The sequence below is a fragment of the Oncorhynchus kisutch genome, linkage group LG18 (assembly GCF_002021735.2).
Source record: "Oncorhynchus kisutch isolate 150728-3 linkage group LG18, Okis_V2, whole genome shotgun sequence".
NCBI classification, from domain to species: domain Eukaryota; kingdom Metazoa; phylum Chordata; class Actinopteri; order Salmoniformes; family Salmonidae; genus Oncorhynchus; species Oncorhynchus kisutch.
Genome location: NC_034191.2, coordinates 50,265,478 through 50,292,182, shown reverse-complemented (window position 1 = coordinate 50,292,182; position 26,705 = coordinate 50,265,478). Strand labels below are relative to the sequence as shown.

Sequence of the window (26,705 nt, the reverse complement as noted above, 5' to 3'; positions counted from 1 at the left end):
AGGGTGATCATTTCAGCTGTACCACCGGTGTTCGTCCCAGAGCTGTGGATCTTAGCTGCTAATTGAAGGAAGTTGATTGTTCCCGTGAGAGGAACTAAAAAGTCGATGAAAGACCTCCTGGAGAAAACAGATGGCCCTATGGATACATATCTGCCAACAAATGGCCCTCTGCAAATGGTGTGTGGTTTATGAAGAGATGACACTACGCAGGCAAACACACCCACGGTTCATACACACACACACGCATACACTACAGTACACTACACACGGCTGAAAGAAGGGATGTGTTGAAATGAACTGGAGCAGTGTCGTAGGTTCTCTGCTCTACTGTTTCCTCCTGTTTCATATCATTGCTCTCCTCTGCTGATGAGGCTGAGGTGAGGCTCTCAGTGTGAGCCTAGGTTCCTCCCAGCACAGTCTGTAGCTAACCTCTGACCTCTAACCTCTGTCTCTTTCTCCCCTGTAGAAAGCAGTGTTCACGACGGAAGCAATGACAATGATGGCAGCGTCTGTGGCAGTGACTCAACCTTCTACAGGCAGAGTGAAGGTACACAACCTCATATAGACCCAACCAATGATTAATGGTCATACTAGCTATATCTGTTTCATCATACTAGCTTATTGCATATAGCCACAGCATGACACAGCAACACACACTGCTGCGTGGTCTTCTTGTTCCAGAGGTCTGTGACCCTCCCAGTCGGCCACTTGTGTTTGTGAATCACAGTAATCACAGCAGCACTCCACCACAGCCTTGACACGAGTCACCACAGCAGCACTCCACCACAGCCCTGACACGAGTCACCACAGCCGCACTCCACCACAGCCCTGACACGAGTCACCACAGCCGCACTCCACCACAGCCCTGACACGAGTCACCACAGCTGCACTCCACCACAGCCCTGACACGAGTCAACACAGCAGCACTCCACCACAGCCCTGACATGAGTCACCACAGCAACCCTCCACCACAGCCCTGACATGAGTCACCACAACAGCACTCCACCACAGCTCTGACATGAGTCAACACAGCAGCACTCCACCACAGCCCTGACACGAGTCACCACAGCAAATGACAAGACCACAGTGTGCTTATCTGCCCCTCTAAAGCAGACTCCCAAACACATATGCACACACACACACACACATGTGCGCGCACGCACACAGAGAGAGAGCGCGAGAGACTCGCGCACACACTCAGACAGCAGTAATTGCATTCTCTCTGCAGCGGTAATGTTTTGTTTGCCTAGTATACTGTATCTCTAATTAAATCTGCCATTTAGGTAATGACCACTCCTGAGAGCGCTGTAAGTAAATGTGTTTGTGCGTGTGTTGGCAGGACACAGCATGGCAGAGACCCTCACGGTTGCCCTGCGCGTTGCTGAGGAGGCCATAGAGGAAGCCATCGCCAACGCAGAGGAATTCAGTGACAGCTTGGTGAGGCAACACTCCTTCCTCCCTTCTTTCTCTACCGATCCATCCATCCATCATCCCTCTCTCTTTCTATCTCTTTCTCTATTTCTCTTTCTCTCTCCATGTCTGTCTTTCTGTCTCTTTTGGTTTGGAGCTATTTGGATGAGGGTTTGGTTTTAGTGCTTGTAGAAAAGCTTGTTTTACGGTAGTTCTGACTGGGCTTTGACGTCTGTGTTGCAGGAGAAGCAGAATGAGGCTCGCTACCTACGGGACCACAAAGAAGAGCTTATAGAGGAACTGGCCACAACCATCGTACAAAAAGTACCTTTTATGTTTGGTGTGAAGTTTTTAGTGACATCACATTAGCATTGCCCTCTTTCATTCTGTATCTCTCTCTCTCCTTCTCTCTTCCCCTCTCCTTCTCTCTTCCCCTCTCCTTCTCTCTTCCCCCTTTCCTTCTCTCTCCCCCCTCTCCTTCTCTCTCCCCCCTCTCCTTCTCTCTCCCCCCTCTCCTTCTCTCTCCCCCCTCTCCTTCTCTCTCCCCCCTCTCCTTCTCTCTCTCCCCCCTTTCCTTCTCTCCCCCCCTCTCCTTCTCTCTCCCCCCTCTCCTTCTCTCTCCCCCCTCTCCTTCTCTCTCCCCCCTCTCCTTCTCTCTCCCCCCTCTCCTTCTCTCTCCTCCCTCTCCTTCTCTCTCTCCCCCCTTTCCTTCTCTCTCTCCCCCCTTTCCTTCTCTCTCCCCCCTTTCCTTCTCTCTCCCCCCTTTCCTTCTCTCTCCCCCCTCTCCTTCTCTCTCCCCCCTCTCCTTCTCTCTCTCTCCTTTCCTTCTCTCTCCCCCTTTCCTTCTCTCTCCCCCCTCTCCTTCTCTCTCCCCCCTCTCCTTCTCTCTCCCCCCTCTCCTTCTCTCTCTCCCCCCTTTCCTTCTCTCTCTCCCCCTTTCCTTCTCTCTCCCCCCTTTCCTTCTCTGTCTCCCCTCTCCTTCTCTGTCTCCCCTCTCCTTCTCTCTCCCCCCCTCTCCTTCTCTCTCCCCCCCTCTCCTTCTCTCTCCCCCCCTCTCCTTCTCTCTCCCAGATCATCCAGAGGAGGAAGCATTCCGAGATGCAGACAGAGTATGACTTTGTGTGGCCCCAGAGACCGAGCCAGGGCCAGCCTCAGGGCAGTGAGCTGTCTTCCCCCAGCCAGCACCCTCACAGCACCCTGGCCCAGGCCAACCAGGCCCACCTCAAGAGCTCCTACTCCCTCTGGGTCAGTCTGGGTGGAAGCCCTCACTACACTAGGCTATGCTACGCTACATTCCGTAACGCTACGCTACCCTACGCTACCGTGCACCACATTACACTACACTTTGCTTCTTTACATTACACTACGCTACCATGCACTATATTACAATACGTTACACTACACTGCACTACATTACAATACACTTACTACACTACATTAAACTAAGCTATGTTACACTGTACTATACTGAACCTCAACGCACTACACTACAGTATTCTACAGTACACTACGCTACCCTACACTATACTACACTACACTTCACTGCAATACACTACACTATATTACGCTACATTACACTACACTACAGCAAAATGCACTTCACTACACTAGGCTATACTACTCCACAATAAGCTCCACTATACGTTACACTGCAGTAAGCTCCACTATAATATACTATACCAAACTACAATACATTAAGCTACACTATAATATACTATACTACACTACAATACAGTAAGCTACACTATAATATACTACACTACAATACATTAAGCTCCACTATAATATACTGCACTACACTACAATACAGTAAGCTCCACTATAATATACTATACTACAACACAGTAAGCTCTACTATAATATACTATACTACACTACAATACAGTAAGCTCCACTATAATATACTATACTACAATACAGTAAGCTCCAATATAATCTACTATACTATAATACAGTAAGCTCCACTATAATATACTATACTACACTACAATACAGTAAGCTCCACTATACTATACTGCAATACAGTAAGCTCCACTATAATATACTATACTACACTACACTTTTTCCTGACCTTGTGACCTGACCCAGGAAAAGCCCTAAATATAGTCTGTAGCTGGGGCCCGGTCAGGTCACATGGGCAGGAAAAACTCCTGTCCCTAGTGATGCGATATGAGGACAGACGAGGTTGAGGGCTGGCTGCCAACATAAATGAAAGGCCAACATAAAGTGCTGTTGCGCAACCAGGAGCCAGAACAGCTTCAATGCACCTTGGCATAGATTCTACAACTGTCTGGAACTCTATTGGAGGGATGCGATACCATTCTTCCATGAGAAATTCCATCATAAGTTCAATTGTGCTCAATTGTGTTGAGATCTGGTGATGGAGACATGGTTTACATCGTTTTCATGCTCATCAAGCCATTCAGTGACCACTTGTGCCCTGTGGATGGGGGCATTGTCATCCTATGGGGGCATGACCCTAAGAATGATGGGATATTAATTGCTTAATTAACTCAGGAACCACACCTGTGTGGAAGCACCTGCTTTTAATATACTTTGCATCCCTCATTTACTTAAGTGTTTCCATTATATTGGCAGACTTTCGCATGATTGCTTTTCCACTGAGGGTTGTCACCGGTTTGTACCTGTGAGCTGTACAGTAACTTACCTGGGAAACCTCTACACACACACACGCCTGGCAGAATTTCAAAGGGGTAGTCAGAGGGGAGCTTGCTGAGATTTGTCATCCTCCCGTGGGTGTAAGGCAGGCGCTGCAGTGTGGAATCAAAGCCACGTTCCCAGTCTGTTACATTCACACATGATCAAAGCGCTTCTGAATACACAGGGATTCTCCTCAACTCCCTGGTCCACAGAGGGATGGGCTCCCTTTATCAACGCTCTCTGTACACACACACACACACACATACAAAAGTGTGCGCAGACAAACACACAGGCGCACACATACGGTCATGCGCACGCACGCACACACACACACACACATGCTATGAATGAGCTCCGAGGGAGTGTGTGTGTGTGTGTGTGAACAGAGATTTGTCCCTCTTCCACTGTTCTTATCCGTATTGTAGTTCTCTGATGCCCCCTGCTGACTCTTTATAGGAATCACATCCATGTGACTGGTGCGTCGTCCCAGATGGAAGGGCTCTGGGTCAAAAGTAGTGCACTATGTCAAATAGGGTGCCATTTGGTTGGGATGCACGCTGACAGTCAGTCTTACGGTGTACCAGGCTCCCGGAGGAACACAAACTTGAGTTGCCATTTCCTTTGAATACCTTCTGGGATTCTAACCAAACAAACCAGTTCACGTTCAGCTGGATCAGTCAATAACCGCACGTAGTCACCGTTATCCACATAGCCACCCAAACAAGCAAATCTTTTCGACCTAATCCTCAAATGTTGTTTGTTTGTCTGGAACGGAAGCGTGGGAAAATTGCTGCCCTGAGGAAAATTCTGTGGCTGTGCCAGTTCCATTTCAAGCTGACCTTGGCTGGTAGACCTGGCGTTCTGTGTCACCTTGTCAGCACTCGTAGTTTTTAAAGTGCGTAGCATGTCATTTAACATTTCATTTAACATTGTGTGTTTGTGGGCGTGTGTACAGAGGTCACGGTCGGCATTCTCCCTGACCAGTGATGACTCCCCAGAGAAGGTGACTGAGGCACTAATGGGGGCGGGGGGCGGGGTACAGGACTACGCCTCTCTGAAGAAGGAGACGGCCAGGGCCTCCTCACTGCCCAGCTGGAAGAGTGTGGACCGCCTGGACAACTCCAGTAAGACGCACACTGAAACCCGGCCTCCTTCATACAGTCTCACACACACATTAGAGACAGAGGCACGTCCATGGCAGTCCTGCTGATAGTCAGACACACAACACTCTACACTCAACCCAGAGACATGTCCATACTGTTACACACAAAGGCATGTCACTCATTTCTCGTCTCTTATTTGTACAGTCAACTACAGTACGTTACATGCAAACAGGACAGTTCCATACAGTTAAGCTCACAGGAAGAATGCTGTGTTTTGTCACACACGTGAATTTTTTCTATGTTTGCCTGTGCTTGTATGTTCAGGTGCGTCTTCGGTGCTGCAGAGCCCTGATGGAAACTGGATTGCGCTGCAGAGCTCTCAGCACTCCCGTCCCAGCCTACTGGCCAAGAGAAAGTCGCTGGTGTTCAGCGTCCTGGAGAAAGAGTCTGGCGTGGTCTCGGCCTATGATGAGATGGGCTCTGATTCCGATCAGGAGAACGACAAGGGGGGCTGGGGCGCCGCGCTCCGCCAGTTCCGGCAGAAACTCTCAGACGAGACGTACTACACGGACTCCCAACACGACCCGGAGTGGACGTACACCCCGGTCCACCTCCCGGTCACCTCGCCTTCCTCGGGCCAGTACACCAACACGGAGACCGTCAACTCTGACTCAGAGTCCTCGTCGGTACACTCCGCCCGCCCCCGCAAACCCTTCCATAACGTGATGGGAAGAAAAGGCCCTAACTCAGACTCGCATCTTCATCCCCAGCAGGCTCAGTACCACCATCATCATCAACACCAGAACTTCCCCTCGTACCCGCTCCACCCGGAGGCGCTGGATGTGAACTTTAACCCCAAGGTGACTGGGGATAGTAGCGAGGCAGAGGACAGCATGCAGAGCAACCAGGTCAGGAGGTCGCGGAGACGCAGGAAGAGCAAGAGGGAAGCGGCGGGGAACCAGACACACACACAGCCCCTCTACGCACAATCTGTACAGGTGGGAGGACGACACTAACATAGCCTTGAGGACGGTTTAACTTGCAATGACTGATATGTGGTTGTCTTACTTTAGTTGAACGCACTGACAGTAAGTCACTCTGCTGACAGTGTCTGATAAAACAGGCTTTCCCAAACTCGGTCCTGGGGCCCCCACTAAGGTCCACGTTTTTTGCCCTAGCGCTACACAGCTGATTCAAATAATCAAAGTTGGTTATTTGAGTCAGCTGTGTAGTGCTACGGCAAACAACAAAAAAACGTGCCCAGGAAAACCCTGTGCTAAATTACTCAAAATTACTCAAATGTGAAGATATGGCGCGTGTTGCAGCTACACCAATCTTGTTCTCATTTGTCATTTATGGTCGTAGATTCAGCTGCAGAGATTTTAGATTTACAATCATCTTTACTCCACCACATTCTTGTTGTTATAAATGTCTGAAAAAATCATTGGTCAACCCTCGTAAGACTATTGAGAAACATTACCACAACACTGTGTGCAGAGTAGGGCCATCTTTTTACATAAAGACAGAAAATACGCTTTAAGGTCTCTCTCCCTATTACTCTTTCTTGCTCTTGCTCTCTCTCTCTCTTCTGCCCTCTCGCTCTGTCTCTGTCACTCTCTTTCTCTCTCCATCCTTAGGAGAACAGTATCCTGCTGAACGGCCTGTTGAAGAGGGGCATGAGTGAGGAGATGGCCGCCCCTGATGTGGTGCCCGAGGCCATGACCCCCGAGCCCGAGGACCAGGACACTGTGGCCCCTAACTCTGCGGCCCCTAGCCCCCGTAACCCCATGACCCCTGACCCCCTGTCCACCAGCAGCACTGGGCCTGGCTCCGGAGACACACTGGAGCAGGAGCTCCGCTCCAAACTGAGCCAGCTGGTTGGACGAGCCAACAGCAAAGAAGTAGTGAGCTCATCTGAGGACGAGCCAATCAAAAGTCCTGGAGGGAGAGACCGAGAAAGTGACAGACCGAAAGAGACGCTGAGGCAGAATGAGAGAGAAGGTGATCGGCAGAGACAGAGTGAGAGACCGAGAGACAGACCGAGGAGTAAAAGTCACGATAGGGCGAAGAGAGAGACAATCGAGTCAGTGAAAGGGCCGGAACTGAAAAAGAGAGAGAGACTAACGGAAAGGCCGATATTAACAGAGGAGGAGAGAGTGAAGGAGAGGAGGTTGGGGAGAGGAGGAAAGAGTTTGGAAGAGAAAGTAGATGACAGAGAAGAGAAGAGAGTGGAGAAGAACAGGCTCAGTAAGAGACCACAGGGACAAGAGGTGGACAGAAAGACTGAGAAAAAGGGGGAACAAGTGGAAGACCAAAATGAAAAGACCGGATCCACGCCCACCTCGCTTGCTATTACCCCATCTGTCCAGGAGGGGGTGCTGTGTGACGGACAGGTGAGCAGAGAGAGGCGGAACAGGAACACATTGTTTCATATTTCACTTTAACCATAGAGTTGGATAGAGTGCCAGATCTAGAGATATGTATCCAGGATAGGGATACTTGGCCCAAAGCCTGTTTTACCATGGGTAAAGATAGGAGATGAGCTCTCTAGTACATCTATGGCTCTATGGCTTTAGCCTACCATCATTGTCCTGATTGTCCTCAACTGAACACGGCAGGGGGCTACCCTTAGTTATCTTTCAATCTGATCTTAGACTGTCTCTGTATCGTACTCCTACGTCTCATTTCTCTCATTCACTCCTTTATTTCCACTGCCTTTCTTCTGTCTGTACCTTCTTCTCATCCCTAACCTCTTTCTCCCTCCTCGCCTACCTCTTCTCAACTCTTCTCATCTATATTTCGCTGTGCCATCCATGTCCCACCTCTCTCCTTCTCCCTTTCTCCTGTCTGTCCGTCCGTCCATGCGTGTCTGTCTTGTCTGTCAGGAGGGACAGAATTGGCTGGAACTACAGCAGAGGCTACAGTTGCTCTCCTCTCTCTTACAGCAGGTGAGATCTACTGTCTCTATAACACAGGCCCCCGGTCAGGACATCACACACACACAAATACATGCATAGACCTTCTATGCAACATGAGTCAAGAATAACAGTCCCAAACTTAACATTCACCTGATACAACACCAAAACTATCAAATTACTGTGATGGATGTAGACAGCACACACTAACACACACTCAGCCATGCACACGTGCACCTATCTGATGTTTCCTCCTTTTACAATCCTCTCACACACACTGTCACAAGTAAGACATCATCAAGTGAGACATGGTTGTTTTGTCAGGGACCATAATGGTATTAGTCACTCTCTCTCTTTCTCTCTCACTCTCTCTGCTCTTCTTCAGTTGTTTGTGTCCCAAAATAGCACCCTATTCCTTATGTAGTGCGCTAAATGTAGGGTACAGGGTACCATTTGTGACGCCGATTTGTTCTTATCTAGATGTGGCCTATTTTAGGGACTTCTGGACACTTCTCAATGTTATTCAAAGCCACTAAGGGTGGATGGGGAGTGAAAGAGGGAGTGAAATAACCGAGTGAAAAGCGTATGGTGCTGGATTCAATTTAGACCTACGAAGCCGATTGCATTAGGTAATATACGCTTTTCCCTTCTAGCGCTTTTCCCTTTTATTCTTCTTCCTTCAATACATTTTCGACATTTGTAAAGGGCAGAGGCTGGGGGTATGAATGGCAGTTACATAAAAGGTGTGAAACCACATAAGTATAAATACTTTAAAGTACTAATAAGTATTTTTTTTGGGGGGGTGGTATCTGTACTGATATTTTTGACAGCTTATACTTTTACTCCACTACATTTGTAAAGAAAATGTTGACATTTTACTCCATGCATTTTTACCTGACATCCAAAATGTACTCGTTACATTTCGAAGGCTCAGGCAGGACAGCAATATGGTCAGGTTCACGCACCAATCAATGTAACATGTTGTCATCCCTACTGCCTCTGATCTGGCACTCACTGAACACAAAATGCTGCGTCTTTAAATTATGTCTGAGTCTTGGAGTGTGCCCGTGTCTGTCCGTAAATGTACAAAAACAAGAAAATCGTTCTGTCTAGTTTGTTTAATATAAGGAATTGGATGTATAGCATTTACTTTCATTTATTATTTTTACTCAAGTATGACAATTTAGTACTTTTTCCACCACTGTACTTTTCCACCACTGTACTTTCACTTTTACTTGAGCCATTTTCTATTAAGGCATCTTTACTTTTACTCAAGTATGACAATTGAGTACTTTTACCACGACTGGACACCACAGCTCTCCATTTGAGGTACGGTATGTCAAGAGATAAATATGGATGGATTTACCATGGTATCCCACACACTACTAAAAGCCTTCTCTGGAAGGGGTGCTAATCTGGGTGAAGTCATGTCCGTAAAGTCTTCCACAAATGACCGCAACGGGAACGTTTTAAAATCACGGTGCTCTTGTTTATGTGTGTATATATATATATATATTTTTTTTTATTTATTTTACTGACGTATTCATTTTGTATGAATAAGAGATTGAATTTAAAACTTTGCCTTTGCGCCCATTTGTGTAAGTTGCTGTCACCTTTCCTCTTTTGGAATAACAAGGACACTGAAGTATAGATCTGCGGCGTGTTCATAAAGCCCCAGTGAAACACATGGGGACGTGTGAAACTTACTCCTCAGCTGTGAGTTTCCAGCTTGTGTCACTTCATTAACTTGCTCGTGAGGTGGCACGATCGGCTGAGACGCTTGCAGGAGCACGGTCACGTGTGTTTGTCCACACCAGGTATGGGCCCAATTTGGGAGGAAATGTTACTCGCTGATAAGCAAGCAGCTTATAAGCAAGTGCACAAGCACACACTGCATGGTATCTCAGGAATGCGAGTGTGGATGCACTGTCTAAAGTGCTTTCTAAACACAAATGTCGCAGTAGGAAATGGAGCCGTGTGTTGGGAGCCACGTGGTAATGATGTCTCTTTGTGATGGGGGTGATGGCCAAGACTCTCACTCCGGCTCCCATTCTCCATCGACCTACTCGGTCAGCACCATAACTCTTTGCTCTCTAAGTCACCACTGAGTGCTCAAAAGGAGCCATCTCGTCTCATCTCCGGCTCAAGTGCCACCCACGAACACCCCCTAACACCCACACTGTGCCTTTCCTTTCAAAGCCCATGCACGTCGCTAGCCGGCTAACGCGTCTTAGAGAGCGAGAAAGCGGGTGGATCAATGCACTCATTAGTCCCACAGATCAAAGCTTCAAGCCAATGATTAACTCAATATTGAATTACATCCATCTCTCTCCTTCTCCATCTTCCCGCTCTCCTTTTCAGATGTACTGTTCTTGTTTGTACTGTACAGTTGGAGTGTGGTTTGTTATGTCGTTTAGGTTCAAGCCGAGACTGCACTTTCATTTGCCTCATGTTAGGTCCACTGTCAGCCTTGCGTGACCTCTATAACTTAAACCTATTATATAGCGGAATCTACTAATAGAAAAGGTCAACAACTCTCCTCCTCTTCCACCCAAAACCTCAGACTCTTCTTCCACACACTGTTTTTCCTCCCACCTGATCACTCCGTGCAGGTCGAGCGTGAGTCATGATGTGTGTCTGTGTGTGTGTTGAGGTGTAAAAGCTGTGTGTGTGTCATTGACTGACTTCATCTGTCATTGTAATTGAGGACCATGCTGTAAACATCTCACTCGGACCCGCTTCACGGTTTCATATATGTTTTTTACTCACTGATCGTAGTCATCTTTGCCTATGACTCGTATCTCTGTGTGTGTTGTATGTCTGTTTTGTATGTGGTGTGTGTTGAACAGAAGTACTCGGCCGCATCTCTGTGCAGTATCACCACAGAAGTCCTGAAGGTGCTCAACGCTACCGAGGAGCTGATTGGTGAGGCGGGGGGCGATAGCGTCACCCCCTCAGAGTGCATGAGCGCGTCTGAATCCTTCTCCAGCAGCTTAGAGACCAGGGAGCTGGACCAGAAACTCACAAAGATGGAGGAAAACGTAAGAACCACAGCCTACAGTTGAAGTCGGAAGTTTACATACACAGTTTACATACAAATACATTTAAACTCAGTTTTTCACAATTCCTGACATTTAATCCTAGTAAAAATTCCCTGTCTTGGGTCATTTAGGATCACCACTTTATTTTAAGAATGTGAAATGTCAGAACAATAAAAGAGAGAATGATTTATTTCAGCTTTTATTTCTTTCATCACATTCCCAGTGGGCCAGAAGTTTGCATACACTCAATTAGTATTTGGTAGCATTGCCTTTAAATTGTTTAACTTGGGTCAAACATTTCGGGTAGCCTTCCACAAGCTTCCCAAAATACGTTGGGTGAATTTTGGCCCATTCCACCTGACAGAGCTAGTGTAACTGAGTCAGGTTTGTAGGCCTCATTGCTCGCACATGCTTTTTCAGTTCTGCCCACACATTTTCTATAGGATTGAGGTCAGGGCTTTATAATGGCCACTCCAAATACCTTGACTTTGTTGTCCTTAAGCCATTTTGCCACAACTTTGGAAGTATGCTTGGGGTCATTGTCCATTTGGAAGACCCATTTGCGACAAAGCTTTAACTTCTGATGTCTTGAGAGATTTTTACCTGTTTCCTCCAGCATCTTCACAAGGTCCTTTGCTGTTATTCTGGGATTAAATTACGCTTTTCGCACCAAATACGTTCATCTCTAGGAGACAGAACGTCTCCTTCCTGAGCGGTATGCTGGCTACATGGTGTCTACTTGCGTACTGTTGTTTGTACGGATGAACGTGGTACTTTCAGGCATTTGGAAATTGCGCCCAAGGATGAACTAGACTTGTGGAGGTCTACAATTTTTTGCTGAGGTCTTGGCTGATTTCTTTTGATTTTCCTATGATGTCAAGCAAAGACTCACTGAGTTTGAAGGTAGGCCTTGAAATACATCCATAAGTACACCTCCAATTGACTCAAATGATGTCAATTATCCTATCAGAAGCTTCCAAAGCCAAGACGTAATTTTCTGGAATTTTCCAAGCTGTTTCAAGGCAGAGTCAATTTAGTGTATGTTAACTTCTGACCCACTAGAATTGTGGATTATAAGTGAAATAATCTGTCTGTAAACAATTGTTGGAAAATTACTTGTTTCATGCACAAAGTAGATGTCCTAACCGACTTGCCAAAACTATAGTTTGTTAACAAGACATTTGTGGAGTGGTTGAAAAACGAGTTTTAATGACTCCAACCTAAGTGTATGTAAACTTCCGACTTCAACTGTACATACATCTGAATGTTGGTGGTTGTCACTATCTGGCCATGCTAGAAAGGACCAAAGTGCAGCGCTTTCTAAACCCAAAACGTAATCCTTACCCTAACCTCAACCATAACCCTAGATCAAGAGAATAGATAACCTATGTCTACTTGCCCATCTGAAGTCACTATCTGAGCCACTTTTGTCCATCTTAGCATGACCATATAGTGACTACAACCTGTATTATTTAATGTAGAGGCTCAACAAGACAGGCCCTAGGATAGAGCCGTGTGGGATCCCAACATTGTTATGCTCAGAACCTGTGCCATTTGAGTTCTCCTGTAACATGTGACTTGTCCCTGCAGGTGTACCTGGCTGCGGGGGCGGTGTACGGCCTGGAGGGGGCACTGGGGGACCTGGAGGAGGTGGCCCGGGACATCAGCAGTAGCACCTCAGACAGAGAGCTGGCCTTCCTGGAGGACCAGGTGGCCACTGCCGCCACCCAGGTGCAGCAGTCTGAGCTCCAGGTAGGGGGTCCATTCATATCCAAACGCCCAGTTGTTTCAATGGCTGTGTTCCATGCTGATTACATTGCAGATGCATGGCAGATTTCACAGCACCTGTGTAGGTGTGACATATGAGCCAATCACATCTTCTTTTGTCATATACAGTATGTTTAAGGTATTTTCACAATTTATTGAATAAAAAGAGAGAGTGGGTGACAGTGCTGAAAGGGAAGTTGGTTGGCATGTGTCCTGGACGCTGCGTCTTAGACCACTAGATCACCCTAGGCTACCAACCAGATGTTATGATAGAGCAATTTGATGCCCAACTGTGCAGTCAATGACATGGCACGTCTACAGTGTGGTCGGTCTGGAACGCGACCAAGGTCTGATGGTCCTGTTAGAATGCAGGCTTAAATGTGGAGACTGGATAGAGTGTGAAGGATATGTAATTGTATTCCACTGGTGTCTTCTAAATTGTTCTTCAGTAGCAAAGTGAATTGAAGTGATCTGCTAGCCGGAGCCTTGATCTACACCACATGTACAGAAAATATACACTGCTCAAAAAAATAAAGGGAACACTTAAACAAACACAATGTAACTCCAAGTCAATCACACTTCTGTGAAATCAAACTGTCCACTTAGGAAGCAACACTGATTGACAATAAATTTCACATGCTGTTGTGCAAATGGAATAGACAACAGGTGGAAATGATAGGGCAATTAGCAAGACACCTGTGTTTGCTGTGTCTGTCAGCATAGTTTCCAGAGCATGGAGGCTCTACCAGGAGACAGGGCAGTACATCAGGAGATGTGGAGGAGGCCGTAGGAGGGCAACAACCCAGCAGCAGGACCGCTACCTCTGCCTTTGTGGAAGGAGGAGCACTGCCATAGCCCTGCAAATTGACCTCCAGCAGGCCACAAATGTGCATGTGTCTGCTCAAACGGTCAGAAACAGACTCAATGAGGGTGGTATGAGGGCCCGACGTCCACAGGTGGGGGTTGTGCTTACAGCTCAACACCGTGCAGAACGTTTGGCATTTGCCCGAGAACACCAAGATTGGCAAATTCGCCACTGGCGCCCTGTGCTCTTCACAGATGAAAGCAGGTTCACACTGAGCACATGTGACAGAGTCTGGAGACGCCGTGGAGAACGTTCTGCTGCCTGCAACATCCTCCAGCATGACCGGTTTGGCGGTCTAGTCAAGGACCATATCACCTCCACCCTACCTGACACCCTAGACCCACTCCAATTTGCTTACCGCCCAAATAGGTCCACAGACGATGCAATCTCAACCACACTGCACACTGCCCTAACCCATCTGGACAAGAGGAATACCTATGTGAGAATGCTGTTCATCGACTACAGCTCGGCATTCAACACCATAGTACCCTCCAAGCTCGTCATCAAGCTCGAGACCCTGGGTCTCGACCCCGCCCTGTGCAACTGGGTACTGGACTTCCTGACGGGCCGCCCCCAGGTGGTGAGGGTAGGCAACAACATCTCCACCCCTCTGATCCTCAACACTGGGGCCCCACAAGGGTGCGTTCTGAGCCCTCTCCTGTACTCCCTGTTTACCCACGACTGCGTGGCCACGCACGCCTCCAACTCAATCATCAAGTTTGCGGACGACACAACAGTGGTAGGCTTGATTACCAACAACGACGAGGCGGCCTACAGGGAGGAGGTGAGGGCCCTCGGAGTGTGGTGTCAGGAAAATAACCTCACACTCAAAGTCAACAAAACTAAGGAGATGATTGTGGACTTCAGGAAACAGCAGAGTGAACACCCCCCTATCCACATCGATGGAACAGTAGTGGAGAGGGTAGCAAGTTTTAAGTTCCTTGGCATACACATCACAGACAAACTGAATTGGTCCACTCACACAGACAGCATCGTGAAGAAGGCGCAGCAGCGCCTCTTCAACCTCAGGAGGCTGAAGAAATTCGGCTTGTCACCAAAAGCACTCACAAACTTCTACAGATGCACAATCGAGAGCATCCTGGCGGGGTGTATCACCGCCTGGTACGGCAACTGCACCGCCCTCAACCGTAAGGCTATCCAGAGGGTAGTGAGGTCTGCACAACGCATCACCGGGGGCAAACTACCTGCCCTCCAGGACACCTACACCACCCGATGCTACAGGAAGGCCATAAAGATCATCAAGGACATCAACCACCCGAGCCACTGCCTGTTCACCCCGCTGTCATCCAGAAGGCGAGGTCAGTACAGGTGCATCAAAGCTGGGACCGAGAGACTGAAAAACAGCTTCTATCTCAAGGCCATCAGACTGTTAAACAGCCACCACTAACATTGAGTGGCTGCTGCCAACACACTGTCAATGACACTGACTCAACTCCAGCCACTTTAATAATGGGAAATTATGTAAATATATCACTAGCCACTTTAAACAATGCTACCTTATATAATGTTACTTACCCTACATTATTCATCTCATATGCATATGTATATACTGTACTCTATATCATCGACTGCATCCTTATGTAATACATGTATCACTAGCCACTTTAACTATGCCACTTTGTTTACATACTCATCTCATATGTTATACTGTACTCGATATCATCTACTGTATCTTGCCTATGCTGCTTTGTACCATCACTCATTCATATATCCTTATGTACATATTCCTTATCCCCTTACACTGTGTATAAGACAGTAGTTTTTTGGGAATTGTTAGTTAGATTACTTGTTCGTTATTACTGCATTGTCGGAACTAGAAGCACAAGCATTTCGCTACACTCGCATTAACATCTGCTAACCATGCCCTCCATGTGCTCGCCAGAGGTAGCCTGACTGCCATTAGGTACCGAGTTGAGATTCTCAGACCCCTTGTGAGACCATATGCTGGTGCGTTGGCCCTGGGTTCCTCCTAATGCAAGACAATGCTAGACCTCATGTGGCTGGAGTGTGTCAGCAGTTCCTGCAAGAGGAAGGCATTGATGCTATGGACTGGCCCGCCCGTTCCCCAGACCTGAATCCAATTGAGCACATCTGGGACATCATGTCTCGCTCCATCCACCAACACCATGTTGCACCACAGACTTTCCAGGAGTTGGCGGATGCTTTAGTCCAGGTCTGGGAGGAGATTCCTCAGGAGACCATCCACCACCTCATCAGGAGCATGCCCAGGCGTTGTAGGGAGGTCATACAGGCACGTGGAGGCCACACACACTACTGAGCCTCATTTTTTTACTTGTTTTAAGGACATTGCATCAAAGTTGGATCAGCCTGTAGTGTGGTTTTCCACTTTAATTTTGAGTGTGACTTCAAATCCAGACCTCCATAAGTTGATACATTTGATTTCCATTGATAATTGTTGTGTGATTTTGTTGTCAGGACATTCAACTATGTAAAGAAAAAAGTATTTAATAAGAATATTTAATTTATTCAGATCTAGGATGTGTTATTTTAGTGTTCCCTTTATTTTTTTGAACAGTGTAGTTTTACTTCAGATCTGATATCCTTTTATCATTCTAAATTGTTTTTAATCTTCTCCCTCCAGATATCAGACATCGAGGTGAGGATATTATCTTTAAAAACAGCTGGACTGAACGTCACCGCCTGCAATCGTTTCTCCAAGTTCCCCAAGCCAAAACCTAAGGTAGTATCTTTCCACCTTACAATTATTACACAGATACACAGCCTAATGGTCACTGTACTAATGTACTGTTTCTCTGCAGCCTCAAACCCTCGACACGTCACGTCAACAGAGGAGAAAGCTACCTGCCCCTCCAGCCAAAGGTAACGGACTTGTTGAAATGCTCACAAAGAGAACCTGTTTTGCTTCTGAACCATTTGTTTAGTTCTATTTAATCTATTGATGCCTTCATTTCCATGTCCTACTTTTGTTTAATTAAGTTTATAGGGTTGACTCCCCTTGTTGATTGAAAAAGTACCAGGGCGCAAAATGATCCAAACGTTGTCACTTCATAAAATCTCAAATCTTTCAGACTGTGTAATATCACACTGTCTCAAGGAGCAAGTTTTGCCTTTCAACAGTCGTAAAACACGCGCACACACACACACACACACACACCCTCTTAGGGCGTTCATGTGCATTTTACATCGATCTTGGCTCGCATCACTGTGGCAACACAATGTTGTCCGCTCCGCAGAGTAACGGACCCTTTTTAATGTGTGGATGTTGGATGGGGGGGGGGCTGGTATTCACACTTGGAAGGCTAACATCACACATTTGGATCTACAGGAGGAGATTGAATGGACGCCAGACTAAATGCACCAGCTAGAGAGGGAAGAAAGAGAGAGGTTCAATTAGGAAAGAGAGACGAAGCACAGAGAATAAGAGACGAATCGGACGGCTGCGTCATCAGCCAATGGGACACGCTCCTTTTCATGTTAATAATTATTTCATTCATTATTAATGGTGGTTTTGTTTCTGTTTGGCGCCATCAAGCAGCCTCACCGTGTCAGTGATTCACTCTGTTTTTTTTTTTAGCTTTAGTCTCAAAGAAAAGCACAACGCAACAGAGGCGAGATCAAAGAAGAAGTCTCATAGTCATGTCGTGTTGATTTCAGAAAGAGATCGACAGAGCGTCTTTTAAAAAGATCATCGTTAGATTAGAGCTGTATTCTTTCAGGAAGGGATGCATGTTTTACTGTTTATCTCTCTGTCTGGGGGAACTTCTGAATTTCATGCCCAATTCTGATTAAATACGACCAAATAGTGTAACAAAAACTTAAAGGACACCTGCTCTTTCCTTTCCACAGACTGACCAGGTGAATCCATGTGAAAAGCTATGATCCCTTATTGATGTCACCTGTTAAATCCACTTCAATCAGTGTTGATGAAGGGGAGGACACAAGTTAGTTAAAGGAGACGACAATTGTCTTGACACAATCCATGTCTCAATTGTCTATGTGTGCCATTCAGAGTGTGACTGGGCAAGGCTAAATATTTAGGTGTCTTTGAACAGGGTATGGTAGTAGGTGCCAGGCGCACTGGTTTGTGTCAAGAACTGCAATGCTGCTGGGTTTTTTCACTCTCAACAGTTTCCCAGGTGTATCAAGAATGGTCCACCATCCAGCCAACTTGACACAACTGTGGGAAGCATTGGAGTCAACATGGGCCAGCATCCCTGTGGAATGCTTTTTGACACCTTGTGGAGTCCATGCCCCGACGAATTGAGGCTGTTCTGGCGGCAAAAGGGGGGGGTGCAACGCAATATTAGGACGGTGTTCTTAATGTTTGGTGTACTCAGTGTATATGCAATGTAAACTACATTTACGTTATACTATGTAATAGCTTCATTTGTCATTTTGACTATTGAATACTTTCCTTACCTGAATAGCTCAAGTATATGTCTATATGTATTTCTTGATCTTCTTCCAGATAAGGAGTCCGAGCAGCAGGTGAGAGCACTTCAGCCGTACTGACATACAGACAGCACAAAAAGTCCCTCGAGGGCACCTGTGGACCCCCGCGGGGCCTCTCCAATCCAGTGCCTTGAATCAGCGTCCGCTTCGGGCTACACAGGGACTAACAACTGCCCTGTGCACCCCAACCAGCGCTCTCCTCAGCCAGGCACTTCCCCATCTTGTCACCCTCTAAAAATGACCCCATACCATGCCTCCCCATCCTACTCCACCCCCCCCCCCCCCCCCCCCCCCCCCGGGCCTCACTCACTGTAACCACCACACCACGATGGTGGGTTGATAGACTGTGTGTCTCTGCCTTAAAATCAGCATACGAACACTCCTCACCGTGACAACTCACTGTCTTACTATCAAAAGAAGACGTCACTTCAGAGTCATTGTAGTACAGAAAATAAAAAACATCTAACTGTTTGCAAGAGTGTTGTAGGTGTTTGAAAAGAGTGTTGTAGGTGTTTGAACTAATGAACAAAGAAGATGTGAAAAACCCACGTGAAATACTTCTGTGGTACGTGTCCCTAAAGAGGCTAAACCATGTTTTATATACTACTGTTTTACTTTCTCTCACCGATGAAATGTCATGATGAATTGTAGAGCAGTTGCAGAACCTGTTCAATGTTGACATTAAATTATTATTTCTGTGTAAAGACTCAAAAGTAATAATTTCCCTGAAACTAGCAAAAAAAAATCCTCATTCACCAAGATATGGTCTGATGTTTTTCAAATTTTAGAAAAGGAGATTACTTGAAAAAACATCGGTAACATAAGGTAGCATGTGAACACAACTCAACCTTTTTGAAGGAGGTGATTTTGTGATGACATAATTACTCTTGTGCTTAGTTACCATATTTGGAGAAAGGTTTGCTATATTGCTAGTAATGTAATGAAACATTTACATTTAATTGCATTTTCAAATAATGAAGCATTTGTCACACAAATAGGCTACCTATCTGTAAAGCATTTATGAACCCAAAGAAGCCATGAATGAATTAAATGAACATGTGTTTCTTACCAATTTAAAAACGCCTGTCTATGAAATTGTCACCATCTAAGCCGTTAGTTGTTATTTTTATATTTCATTTATTTCAGCTTTGTGGCCTTTATTTGGCATAGATCCTGATTTGTCACCTGTGCTGTATGGCTCCAGTAATGAATTGTACATTGCGTTAAATATCTAGTAAAGATGTAAACATAATGAAGCCTAATGGGCTGTATGACAAAATGCTATGAAAACCATGATTTTATTACAAGCATTTGAATTTTGAACTTTTCAAGATTGTTATAATTTTCACTAAAACAAAGTGAGTGGAAAATGGCGTAAGCTTTCTCCCCCTCTGAAAGCTTTTCTCATCAGTTATGTCTGAAAGCGTGTCATGTTTCCATCTTCAAAGTGCTTTACATGTGTGGCTGCATTAATTGTCTAAAAACTTGTGATTTCAAAAGTTGATAAGGGTATTCATATTCATGATAAAATGGGAGATGCTATAAATAGTAGTTGATGCAGTGTGTGACATAACTCCAAAGAGTCTTGAGTGCTCAGCCTGTTTCTATCAAGTGTCTCATTGTAGGAGTACTGGTCTAGGATCAGATCTTCCCTGTCCATGTTAACTGTATTCATTGTGATCTACAAATACAGGCCTTGCTCTTTATATTTAGAAAGTCAAAGTATTAATATAGAGGATATGAAATACAAGGTTGCGTAGGGTTCTGTTCGTGTCTACTGCTCGGTAATGACAGGTAGAATAGTATGACGTTTGCTTTGGTCCGTGGTGTTATGTGCAGCCTTTTTTCAGGCCACACATAACACCCTAGACCAGAACTAGTATAAAGTGTCATCTAGTTGTCCTTTGATAACAGGTTATTCCCATACCTCTGGACTGCTGGGACTTCTGTTGTTTTTACATGATATTATGATATTTGATTCTATTGGGTTCTATTTGAACAATGTCCACTGGTGGGTCCATATATTCATCCTATGATCGCTTTTAGCAGGTTTTGCAGATCGTTCCTGTATGTTGTCGTTGTTCCTGGAGGTGTGTTGTGTATAAACGCATGTTAAATAGATGTACAAAATTCTCACGAGAAGCACAGCCAAGGGGTTCATCATTATCAATGTCCTGTATTTTTATATTGTAAAAAAAAAAAAGTGATCTCACCTCAGAATTTGTTTATATATATGTAAAAAAAAAAAAACGGATATGACATAAGATATAATTGCCCAATCATAAACTTGATCCTTCTGTGTCTGTGGGAGACTGTGCAACTTAGCTGCCATCATGACTGAATGACTGCAGTGAAATTCACTATGCACAGCTTTGATGGACTATTCACTCATGTGCAATCGTTTGTTGCAATCCATATCATGTGTTGGGGAAAATATAAAGAAGCAAAAAATGTATTCTCTATGTGCCAAATTGCTCTGAATGAGAAAAAGTGTAATACTAAATGAATAAAAGTTTGCATACCTGAATGATCTCTGGAGTTTCCTGTCATTTCTAACCTTTGGGAGTTAATGACGTATTACTTATCTTATGTTACGAAGAAAATCCCTTTTTCAGCAATATTCATACCTATTTACCTCATGGTAAAAAATATATATATATATGAACCCGCTAATTTTGAATTTGAGCATCTTTACATTTCTCTTGATTTACGTCCTGCTTTTCGTTCAACAATCATCGGTAACAGCACCAATCTACCAAAAACATAGAGAGATCTTCATTTATTAATCAATATAGATTGCATTTCTCAGTATGTACAGAATACAACTTGTTTTTTGGGTCAGCCAGTTTAGAGGTCCCTTTGAGTAAGACATAGGCTTGAGAGAGAACCTTGAGTAGAAGAAAGACAGGAAGGAAGAAAGAAAATGAGAAAGAGACTGAGAAACGGGGACAATCCTTGATTAAATAAATAAAAATACACATTCACAAACACAGACGGTGGGTGGCGAGCGTGTTGTCACGGTAACCAGTCGGCGTCCTCCCCTCCCAGTGTCTTCCCGAGGCTCTCCTGGTTCCTGATGGTGTTGAGGAGAAGCTCCAGGGTGTTTATCACATATTCAGGGTGTCTGAGCCCACCGCTGCCTCCTCCTCTGCTCTGCCTCTTCCCAAAGCGCCCGATGGGCCTCACCCCACGCCCCACGTACCACAATGGATCTATCTCTGGACCTGACAAAGAAAAGACGCGGGATGAGTGGAAGCTATATATATATATTTCAACCTTAACTTGATGCTTCCACTCATCCCACACACAGTATATATACACACACAGTATATACAAGCATGTGCTCGCAATCACAGACAGACAGAAACACACACACTCAAACTCTCTGACAAGCACACACAAATGCCTGTCCACAAAGTAGCCTACATAGTTGTACCGTTATGCCTAAACAGTATGTCACATTTGATAGTCAGACCTAATAACCCTTCATATTGCTGTTCCATAACTAGTATCAATGTTGTAAAGGACACAATGTTTTGGTATTGGTATGAGTTCTGATGTGGTATGAACAATAACGTGATATGAACAATAACCTGGTATGAACAATAACATGGTATGAACAATAACATTGTATGAACAATAACCCAGGTATGAACAATAACCTGGTATGAACAATAACATTGTATGAACATTAACGTGATATGAACAATAACGTGGTATGAACAATAACGCGGTATGAACAATAACGCGTTATGAACAATAACCCAGGTATGAACAATAACGTGATATGAACAATAACGTGGTATGAACAATAACGTGATATGAACAATAACCCGGGTATGTACAATAACGTGGTGTGAACAATTTAGTGGTATGAACAATAGCATGTATAAACAATAAGGTGGTATGATCAATAACCTGGTATGAACAATACTATTTATGCTACAAACAATAACCTGGTATGAACAATACCATGTAGGCTATGAACAATAACCAGAAAGTAGATGTCACCTTTTCATCAGGCAGTGGAGGTCCATTTATTGGATTTTAGGGTTATTTAATTTATAAACCCCATATCAATAATGTTAAAAACCTTAGATGATATTATGATATAACAAAATGTATTTTTAGAATCATTGTAGATCATATCACGTTATCAGTGTGATATGTGTTACCCTTTCAAAATTATTACATTTGTTTATTATGATTGTATTCGTTTATTAACACATTTTACCACACCCTTTATAAACCATTTGTAATAGGTTAGAAATCTGAAATATTATTTATATTAATTAACATACAAAAATTGAATTGTATTAAATAAAATGTGCAATCCATGTGTAATATCCATATAGTCACAAATCATTCACTTTTATTCGAAAATAAAAACGAGCATCAACTTACTTCTATTGTCGACATTGTGGACGATATGATAGTCGTGCTCCACTGTGGTACTGTGTACACAGGTGACCGTCGTGGACAGCAGCAGCAGTACCGTGAGCGCAGCCGTCAGCCAGCGGGTCCCCAGGACGCACTCTCTCACCGTCACCGGGCTCGCCACTCTAGTCTCAGGAATCATTGTAGATGGACAGCAAGGAACTGCACGTGGACCGTCTTATTTTAAAACGACATAAAGGTAAAGATAAATGGTTGAACCCGACTTTAGACTTGTATCAGTGTCATCTTGTCCTAACTTTTCAATTAGTATGTTTAACGCGTAATTGCGCACGATTGCATAATCTTAGAAAATACAGATATGTCTACCAATGAATTATCTACTCTTACCTAATAACTGAATAAATAATTTATTATCCTAAATAAGTGTTCACATTTTATATATAAAAGTCTAGCGGTTTGTGGACGGCACACAACTGTCTTAAACTTACTGTAAACTTTTGTAGCTTTGTAGAGGTTTTTCTGTGGAGGGTTTCCTCGTGTGAGGTTCTTCATTGGCGGGAAGGGTGTGAGCGGGAGTTTATATATTCCCGGACTGCCCATATTAGATGATGAATCAAGAACGTCACATAGGATACTCCGGTGGATAAAGTCACCCCACCACTTCCTCTTCGTCCACTCCTTGCCTCTTCTTCCCTTTAAGAATTAAAAAGTAATTTAATTGGGCTTTTGGGTTGGAGTTTTCCTCGGTCATGGCACGCCGCGGTGCACTCCATCAAGTAGTCAATGACATGTGGACAACATTAAATTAGTAGACTGCATGCTTTGGGGACCTTCACTTCAAGTACAAGACAGTGGCCCAGGGTTGTGGAGGCGGGTATGCGTCAATCATCTTGATTAGTATCGACAAGTCCTTTCGTTGTCATAGCACCAACCATATAGTGGAAAACTGATCAATGAGTATAATTTTCAATGAATGAACTTGTGTATGTCTAATAAAATTAACTTATATTGTGATTCATTATAGGTAACTGAATTCTGGAGCACTGGACAGTTCCTTCAATGTAACATGGTAAATGGTTATATCCTATCATAGGCCTACATTCTATGGTGATGTGCATGATACACATACATACATTAACAAATTGATGAATGCAAAACGTGAGTGATCAATATAGTGATATTAAAATCAAATGTTATTTGTCACGTGTGAATACAACAGGTGGATACAACAGTGAAATGCTTACTTACCAGCCCTTAACCAACAATGCAGTTTTAAGAAAATCCCTAAAAAAGTAAGAGATAAGAATAACAAATAATTAAATAGCAGCAGTAAATAACAATAGCGGGGCTGTATACAGGGGGTACCGGTACAGAGTCAATGTACCAATGTGCGGGGGGCACCGGTGTCGAGGTAATTGAGGTGATTATGTACATGTAGGTAGAGTTATTAAAGTGGCTGTGCATAGTAATAACAGAGAGTAGCAGCAGCGTTGGGGGGGGGGGGGGGTGCAAATAGTCTGGGTAACCATTTGATTAGCTGCTCAGGAGTCTTATGGCTTGGGGCTAGAAGCTGTTTAGAAGCCTCTTGGACCTACACTTGGCGCTCCGGTACCTCTTTTTAAAAAAAATTTTTCCATAATTTTTAACATTTTTATTTCACCTTTATTTAACCCGGTAGGCTAGTTGAGAACAAGTTCTCATTTACAACTGCGACCTGGCCAAGATAAAGCATAGCAGTGTGAACAGACAACAACACAGAGTTACACATGGAGTAAACAATAAACAAGTCAATAACACAGGAGAAAAAGAAAAAAGAGTCTATATACATTGTGTGCAAAAGGCATGAGGAGGTAGGCGAATAATTACAATTTAGCAGATTAACACTGGAGTGAAATGATCAAATGGTCATGTGCAGGTAGAGATACTGGTGTGCAAAAGAGCAGAAAAGTAAATAAATAAAAACAGTATGGGGATGAGGTAGGTAAATTGGGTGGGCTATTTACCGTTGGACTATGTACAGCTGCAGCGATCGGTTAGCTGCTCAGATAGCAGATATTTAAAGTTGGTGAGGGAGATAAAAAGTCTCCAACTTCAGCGATTTTTGCAATTCGTTCCAGTCACAGGCAGCAGAGAACTGGAAGGAAAGGTGGCCAAATGACGTGTTGGCTTTAGGGATGGTCAGTGAGATACACCTGCTGGAGCGCGTGCTACGGGTGAGTGTTGCCATTGTGACCAGTGAACTGAGAAAAGGCGGAGCTTTACCTAGCATAGACTTTTAGATGACCTGTAGCCAGTGGGTCTGTCGACGAATATGTAGCGAGGACCAGCTGACTAGAGCATACAGGTCGCAGTGGTGGGTGGTATAAGGTGCTTTAGTAACAAAACGGATGGCACTGTGATAAACTGCATCCAGTTTGCTGAGTAGAGTATTGGAAGCTATTTTGTAGATGACATCGCCGAAGTCGAGGTTCGGTAGGATAGTCAGTTTTACTAGGGTAAGTTTGGCGGCGTGAGTGAGGGAGGCTTAGTTGCGGAATAGAAAGCCGGCTCTAGATTTGATTTTTGATTGGAGATGTTTGATATGAGTCTGGAAGGAGAGTTTACAGTCTAGCCAGACACCTAGGTACTTATAGATGTCCACATATTCTAGGTCGGAACCATCCAGGGTGGTGATGCTTGTCGAGCGTGTGGGTGCAGGCAGCGAATGGTTCAAAAGCATGCATTTGGTTTTATTAGCGTTTAAGAGCAGTTGGAGGCCACGGAAGGAGTGTTGTAATGGCATTGAAGCTCGTTTGGAAGTTAGATAGCACAGTGTCCATGGAAGGACCGGAAGTATACAGAATGGTGTCGTCTGCGTAGAGGTGGATCAGGGAATCGCCCGCAGCAAGAGCAACATCATTGATATATACAGAGAAAAGAGTCGGCCCGAGAATTGAACCCTGTGGCACCCCCATAGAGACTGCCAGAGGACCGGACAACATGTCCTCCGATTTGACACACTGAACTCTGTCTGCAAAGTAGTTGGTGAACCAGGCAAGGCAGTCATTAGAAAAACCGAGGCTACTGAGTCTGCCGATAAGAATATGGTGATTGACAGAGTCGAAAGCCTTGGCCAGGTCGATGAAGACGGCTGCACAGTACTGTCTTTTATCGATGGCGGTTATGATATCATTTAGTACCTTGAGCGTGGCTGAGGTGCACCCGTGACCGCCTCGGAAACCAGATTGCACAGCGGAGAAGGTACGGTGGGATTCGAGATGCTCAGTGATCTGTTTGTTGACTAGGCTTTTGAAGACCTTAGATAGGCAGGGCAGGATGGATATAGGTCTGTAGCAGTTTGGGTCCAGGGTGTCTCCCCCTTTGAAGAGGGGGATGACTGCGGCAGCTTTCCAATCCTTGGGGATCTCAGACGATATGAAAGAGAGGTTGAACGGGCTGGTAATAGGGGTTGCGACAATGGCGGCGGACAGTTTCAGAAATAGAGGGCCCAGATTGTCAAGACCAGCTGATTTGTACGGGTCCAGGTTTTGCAGCTGTTTCAGAACATCTGCTATCTGGATTTGGGTAAAGGAGAAGCTGGGGAGGCTTGGGCGAGTAGCTGCGGGGGGGGGGGGGGGGGGGGCGGAGCTGTTGGCCGAGGTAGGAGTATCCAGGAAGAAGGCATGACCAGCCGTTTAGAAATGCTTGTTGAAGTTATCAATTATCATGAATGTATCAGTGGTGACCATGTTACCTAGCCTCAGTGCAGTGGGCAGCTGGGAGGAGGTACTCTTGTTCTCCATGGACTTTACAGTGTCCCAGAACTTTTTTGAGTTAGAGCTACAGGATGCAAACTTCTGCTTGAAAAAGCTGGCCTTTGCTTTCCTGACTGACTGCGTGTATTGGTTCCTGACTTCCCTGAACAGTTGCATATCGCGGGGACTATTCAACGCTATTGCAGTCCGCCACAGGATGTTTTTATGCTGGTCGAGGGCAGTCAGGTCTGGAGTGAACCAAGGGCTATATCTGTTCTTAGTTCTGCATTTTTTGAACGGAGTATGCTTATCTAAGATGGTGAGGAAGTTACTTTTAAAGAATGACCAGGCATCCT

The 26,705-nt window shown here is 45.0% G+C and overlaps 1 protein-coding gene across 2 annotated transcripts in view; it reads left to right on the top strand.

Moving 5' to 3' along the window:
• LOC109909320 (rab effector MyRIP) overlaps positions 1-20,747 on the top strand; it is a 145,872-nt gene extending 125,125 nt beyond the window's left edge. The window contains exons 5-16 of one of the 2 annotated variants that reach the window (XM_031796275.1): positions 467-547; positions 1,340-1,437; positions 1,654-1,734; positions 2,482-2,655; positions 5,027-5,195; positions 5,499-6,172; positions 6,812-7,567; positions 10,939-11,130; positions 12,721-12,882; positions 16,386-16,484; positions 16,564-16,624; positions 18,234-20,747. In XM_031796275.1, coding sequence (XP_031652135.1) covers positions 467-547; positions 1,340-1,437; positions 1,654-1,734; positions 2,482-2,655; positions 5,027-5,195; positions 5,499-6,172; positions 6,812-7,567; positions 10,939-11,130; positions 12,721-12,882; positions 16,386-16,484; positions 16,564-16,624; positions 18,234-18,277 — 2,591 coding nt within the window. In that variant the 3' untranslated portion in view covers positions 18,278-20,747. Of the gene's footprint in view, positions 1-466; positions 548-1,339; positions 1,438-1,653; positions 1,735-2,481; positions 2,656-5,026; positions 5,196-5,498; positions 6,173-6,811; positions 7,568-8,059; positions 9,175-10,938; positions 11,131-12,720; positions 12,883-16,385; positions 16,485-16,563; positions 16,625-18,233 lie in introns of those variants that run through there. The other variant, XM_031796276.1, reaches the window with a different exon arrangement.
• The last annotated feature ends 5,958 nt before the right edge of the window (positions 20,748-26,705 follow it).